General features: G+C 34.5%; 1 protein-coding gene across 7 annotated transcripts; it reads right to left on the bottom strand.

The window, feature by feature from the left end:
- Positions 1-240: 240 nt before the first annotated feature.
- On the bottom strand, positions 241-5,384 carry LOC128216588 (interferon-induced protein 44-like). Of its 7 annotated transcripts, none has more exons than XM_052923199.1 (5): positions 4,742-5,384; positions 2,683-2,871; positions 1,473-1,628; positions 1,126-1,282; positions 241-721 (listed from the first exon to the last, which is right to left on the bottom strand). In XM_052923199.1, the coding sequence occupies exons 1-5, from the start codon at positions 4,766-4,768 to the stop codon at positions 450-452; spliced, it is 801 nt and encodes a 266-aa protein (XP_052779159.1). In that variant the 5' UTR covers positions 4,769-5,384; the 3' UTR covers positions 241-449. The 7 variants fall into 7 exon arrangements, with proteins under 7 accessions (XP_052779159.1, XP_052779161.1, XP_052779160.1 ...); XM_052923201.1 differs by having other exon boundaries at positions 4,916-5,384; XM_052923200.1 differs by lacking the exon at positions 4,742-5,384 and adding an exon at positions 3,780-4,093.
- Positions 5,385-6,497: the final 1,113 nt, after the last annotated feature.

The following is a 6,497-nucleotide window of genomic DNA, read 5'->3' as shown; positions in this document are numbered from 1 at the left end:
CAACAACCATATTTTGTCTGAAGGGTTACGTGCAAATATGGTGAGGATAATGATAATATATAAGTTATACATTTTTGCAAGCACTTTGCTTAGTTCGAAACTCGACACGTTTCATTACTGATTTATTATGTCTTACGCATGAGTTCTCCATTACGTTCATTACGAATATTTCTGCCACAGAAACATACGTCATCCAAAATAGCCTCCAAGGCATTGAAATTTTGCGCCAAATATTTCCCGCCAAACTTCGTTTATTAAAGGTTCCCGCCGTCACGTCATCTTTCGCACATGCGCCGAGCATGACGAAGTGACATTATTACTACCTATGATATACTTTAAACTAATAAGGAGTACTTTAGGTAAAAATACTTGTTTTCCATACTTTATTTATCTTTTGTTACATAACATAACACATTATTGTGTTATTTTCTTATCATTGTTCAATGGAGTCATGTTTGAGTTCTTAATTCTTGCCGATCCGCTGCAAAAGTAAGTGCAAACAACAACGCATACAAAATCGGAACGTTTTTCTCTGGGTTTAAACTAAGTTCTTTATAATAGTTAACAATAGGGAAAACCATGTTTTCTGGTGTTCCAAAAGTCTTCGTCGCCTTTTGGACTATGGAATAAATTTTTTTGCTTTTGTAAATTTCATTGACGTTTTGGTGAACGGACTCGCTTATTTTGTCGCAACAGGTGATCACCACAATTCTCGAAACATCTGAAACCAGACAATACAAAACATCATAACATGGTGAAAGCAAGACATAATTGCTTATACATTGGGTATTACATACTAAATTAAACCATGCAAAAGCGTTCGAAAACGTGACCTGGTCTTATCCACTGAGACCTCGGAGAAGACAGCTATTATAACTCTGACAAAACTTGATATCTTCTTTCGCCTTCAATTATAATTTTTTCATTATACGGTTTTATATCACTTATGGTAGAAACACTAAACGATGAATTGAATTACAATATAAATAATCATTGAACGTGTAGTTTTAACTTTTGTAAACCAATTATAAATATGTTTCCCCATTGTTTTATTTAGTACTAATACTAATAAAGTTGTGTATAAGCGTAATGCTAAATATTGAAAACATATAACTTTAGTATTACCGCTTGGGATGAATCTATGCAAGTTCCTCATTTTTCTCGTCAAAACACTGTCATCGTGAAGCTGCAGTGCCTCAGCACTAACAACAATGATAACACAATGTGGTTTATTTTCTTGTCTATTGTGATACCCTGTTCGTTCACTCCCAACTGAACTAAACTGAAATAACACAATAGCTTGAATGATGTATAAATGAACATTGTTTTTATATCTTGATTTTAACCAGTTGAAAAACAAGTCCATTTCTATTAAAAGTATTATGGTTGTCTTTGGCTAAAAAGAACTTCAAACCGAGAGAAAACTATTTATGACGTACCATTCACATTGTTTTTTTTAAAAATATATTTACTTTGTGGTTAATTTCTACTTCTCCTTCCAAAACAGCTTTCAGGTCTTTGTCTGTTATGCCGTTGTCCTCTGGCGACTTTGCCAGAGTAAATCCCATCGTGTCAAAAACATATACTTGGTTAAGTAAATCAGTTGTATTGCCTTGAATTCGAAGCAACTGAAAGCATACCGTTATATATTTACAACTCAACTTCCATTCCTTAAATGAACTGCCTTTGGGCAATTGCGTTTATCAATCGATGAACACAGCAAATTCGGATATGTTCGGATCGCAATTTATCACATAACAATGTATGTAAAAATCATTTATTTTGATATTGTTTGTATTGTGCCAGCAGGTACCGTAAAATATAAATCAACATTTAAGAAAGTGTTAATTTATTATATTTTAAATGTATGGTTGCCATAAGTGTTACAATTTTACGTCTTAAAGTGATTTCAAGTGATTGATCTTTTCCCGCGTTATTGTGACGTCATTTGAAAAAAAATGTTTCCGGTAACAGTCGGGTCATTCTATTCACAGCTAGGGTAAGAAAGGATTTTTGAAAGGTTTTCTTAAAGCTGCACTCTCGTTTTTCTAGATTTAACGTTTCGAAAACGTTTTAAGTTTTTGTCTTGGAACGAGCCAATTTTTGCGAAAATGCATGAAAACCAGTTATATAAGACTGGTGACAAAAATAGATCGCAGAATTTTTATATTGAAGTTCAAAAATTGGGGTTTTATGCACTTGTCTTTAACCGTCAATAATGGTTTAAGCCATAAAACATTAATTTTCAAACGGAAATATGAAAATCTACGATCTGATTTTTTGTCAGCAATCTTACATCATTGGGTTGCAGATATTTATGCAATAATTTGCTCTTTCCAAGAGAAAAAATAAAAAAAGTTGTAAAAATGGTAAATCTGTGAGAGTGCAGCTTCAAATGAAATGAAACATGTAAAAAAATAATATTGAATGAAATAATGAACTATTGACTCCACACACTTTGACCAGTGCAATTGCTTTCATTTGATGTATTATTTACAAAGTAAGAATGGCAAAAGAGTTACGTTGCCATCGAAATAATATATCAAAAATAAATAAAAGGCAAAAAACAATTAATATAATATATATAATAGTGAATATTTAAACTACCGAATAAACATTATTTAAAATAAGAATGTTATAATACCTTACAATCAAATTAAAAATAAAATAAAAACGTATAACCTTCATGGTTCCCACACCACCTATGTCTTCGGTTTTTACTGATGAAACATCTGAAATGTGCCCTTTGGAAATCGAAACTATCGAATTGATGAACGCCGATTTCCCAGCGCCAGTGTGTCCAACCAAGCATAGGTTGAGCCTAACCTTCCCGAAGTCACTCTTTATTTTTTTTCTTAGATACGATTCAGTCTGCAATGAAACATATTTTAACTTTACAAACCGTGTTTTATTTCTATCATTTCAAACTCTGATGCAATCATGTTATGTAAAAGATAAAGAGCAGTATTTAAGTACGCTTTTGTAATTAACGTTAGTTGAGAATTCCTATCGTGGTATTTGTGTCAACACGGTATTTCTTTTTCACGATGTGGTGTGTCAAACAATAGAACATACTTAAATCATTGTAATGGTTACTTGACTGCCAGCAGAATGCATATACGTCCTGTATAAAACAGTTTTATTTTGCAATACACCGATTAACATATTCTGTATTTACACTTGAACTAATATTACCATTGATATATAAATTAACAAAATTGCTTTATGCTTGAAGCTGGTAAAATGAGTTTATAAATTTAATTCAAAAGTTTATTTCCATGGATTGTTTATGTCATTTAAATCGATAACTTGTAGCTTCCACTAGCCAATGCAATAGAATAAAATGGATATATTTGTTTACTAAATACACTATTCAATATACATTTACTTTATTGTTTAACAATTCAAAAATCATGCTAGGGACTTAATACTGACGTAGAATTGCCATTGGTATTAAAATAATGTCAAACAAACCATTTTATGTATGAACTGCACACATTAAATTGCTTTGCAGTTCATTCAATGCTTTATTGCAAAGTTTAAAAATACAATCAAAATAAACATTTGTACGTTAATCATATTGAACTTAACAAAAAATGACATTCATTTGTCAGGTATAATTACCCTAATAATAAGTAGCACTAGAGATATAAAATTGGTATGTTGTTTATAGTACACTTACCGATGACTTAAGAAAACAGCCGGTCATTCTATTTGACAATTTGCAACGCATACAAGCTGGTAATATTTTTTTCATTAGATTAGCTAATTTGGCTTACCAGAAGTTTTTTATCCATCAATGCACTATGAATATATATCAAATAATGTGACGCCCGACATCATGTTTGAAATTTTTTTGAAAATAGGAACACTTAGATCGCGATAATAAATACTGCATCAATGATATTGTAAGATCATTTTCTGAAAACGTCCTCGATTTCTGTATTAAAGTTTAAACCTCATATTCATTTAATAAATAAATTCATTTGAATGTCGTTTGACATCTAAAACACATTTCAAACCGTTTTGTGAATAAATTACTTATTATATAAGTATATTATAATGCGACTTTTCAAATAAAATTCAGAACAAAAAATCAATGATATTCGTACTTTCACAAATGAATCATTTTCAGTTTTCCTCCATTGTTTGTTGCCCATACTGTACATGTAAATGTTATGAAATATTATTATCTGTTGGCTCAAACGCACGTTAGTTTATACAATCTTGAAGTAGAACCCGCCCTTCCTTTTGCCTTTTTTGCCACGCCTCCTTCTCCCGCCTCTATACAATGTTTTGTTCAATCAATACACATAGTAGATAATTGATCTACCCAAATGGGAGGTTTGAATTAGTGTGGATTAGGTCAAGGTATTTTAGATAAAATTGAATTAAATCAGCTGATAAATATTTCAAACAATGACAAATATTGATGCGCCCCAGCTTTTCTAGTGTATCATTGTTACTTTTAACTATCAAAATAGGTACTTACCATATCCGTTGTGATTTTTTCGTTAACTTGTGTGTTTCTAACTGGTGAGGGCAATTTAGCAATTGATACAAATCTGGTTTATTAATGACAAGCAGACTGTAAAATTTAACTTAACCCTCACCATTTTCCTAGTCTTTTAGCCGCAAAATTCATTTGTTGGACATTCCGGTATTCATTTACCATTCCATTTAATTGTTACTTATATGCATGCTAAAATTCTGTAAAGAAACATAGCAGTTGTTATTTTACCTGAACTCCTGTTCTGAGTTCAGTCATAGTTCATCTATAAATTATTGATTATTGTCAAATGATCACCACCATTTTCATATTTTGATTAACATTAACATTTAATGTAAGTTGGTACATTTAATTGTTTTATACCAGTAAACCATTAGGCTAAATTCCAACTATTTTGTTGTTTACATTTACTTTGGCCGCCATCTTGGTTTTCTTAGAAAGGTCATTTGGGTCGATCGAGGTCACAGAGTTCCAAGATCATTCGTTAGGAATTTTGGTCGACCTTTGGTAGACCGAACTTGGTTTGATCGACCTCAGCGTCCGTTGGCGGGTCGAAGATTCTTTTAAGATTCATTCCAGCTCCATCTTCCTGACAGTAAAGTCCATGGTAAATTTTCGGACATTTTTCTAGTGAAAAACATCTAAATTTTCACTTAAACAGTTTAATACAAACTTTTATATATGGTTTACTAAACACTGTAATGCTGAGAACCGTTTCCAGTTTTTTTGCCTTATACAGCACTGATTTTGCAGTTTTATTAGAAAAGGAACTTCAACTTTCATCTTCGTTGTAAACACAGTACATGTCGGTGGTGACTCATCATTCGGTTAATCTCGAACCATTGTGCTTCATTTTTGTGGAAGACAAGCGAAATAAGTACGATTTCTTTTGGAACTGCTAAGCTTCTGGGTGTCATTTGATTTGTTGTTGTTTAACACTTTCAACTGGTATTATATTTAACCGATTGCAGCAATAAACAGTAAAGTGTTTTTGGTTTCGGGTTTTCTTTTAAAACCAGTTAAAACGGCACAGAGCAAACGGTCCTACATTTAGAAAGCGACTAACAAGAACACTGTCGCTCGGGCACGCAACATTTTATGGTGGCAGCGGTGGGATTCTTTATTTATTTAAGAATCCTGTGATACGAACTCAGGTTATTTTTACGCTACTGATTTTTATAGACCAGGTTAAACAGAATGGCAACAATTGAATGCGAAAATGCTTCTAGTGACCCCGAGGTGCAAATTAACTTGAGAGCCAGCAGCAACCACGCGGACGGAAAAGATGTAATGACGGCAGGTGAAGACAGCGAACAACTAGTTTCATCTGACCAAGACACTGAACATGAATCACAGTCTGACACAGATTACAGGTATGTGGGGCGACGTTCTCGGGTGGGGCGTAGCAAACGAAGGGGGGAAACAAGGTCTGCTCTTGATGGTTTACAGGGAGAATTGAGAGATCTGGTGGCCGAGGTGAAGGACCTACGTAACAGCCAGTCCGAGATTGAGGCACGCTTGAACCAACCAAAGTCAACCAAGAGACCGGGCTGCATACAACGCCGAGTGCTCCAGCCAGTGACCCTCGCCTTTCAGCAAGCAGCCGCCCTTTCGTGAGCAGAGCCTACAATGATGTGTCAACAAACAGGGCAAACCTCAACGAGAACTCGTATGGTCATAACCAGGGACAACGAGATGCACAGCATGGTGGGGACTTTCTTCAAAGCTCTCATTCGCATTACCCAAATAATTACACTCCTTCAGATTATTTCAGGCCCAGACCAAGGGATCAGGTGAAGGTGCCGCCATTTGATGGGAAGGAGGAGTGGAGAGTGTGGATTACCCGCTTCGAGACGATAGCTGACGACTGAACTGGGGGAGTGAGTTGCGACTGGACCAACTGTTGCAGCGTTTAGAGGGGCAAGCCGCTCAGTTTGCTTTTACTCTGTTACCGCCCGCCGTGCTTCACGACTATCGGGACCTGAAG

The sequence above is a fragment of the Mya arenaria genome, chromosome 14 (assembly GCF_026914265.1).
Source record: "Mya arenaria isolate MELC-2E11 chromosome 14, ASM2691426v1".
Classification (NCBI taxonomy): Eukaryota; Metazoa; Mollusca; class Bivalvia; order Myida; family Myidae; genus Mya; species Mya arenaria.
Note: the sequence above shows the minus strand (reverse complement) of the source record. Positions and strands in the feature narration are given on the sequence as shown.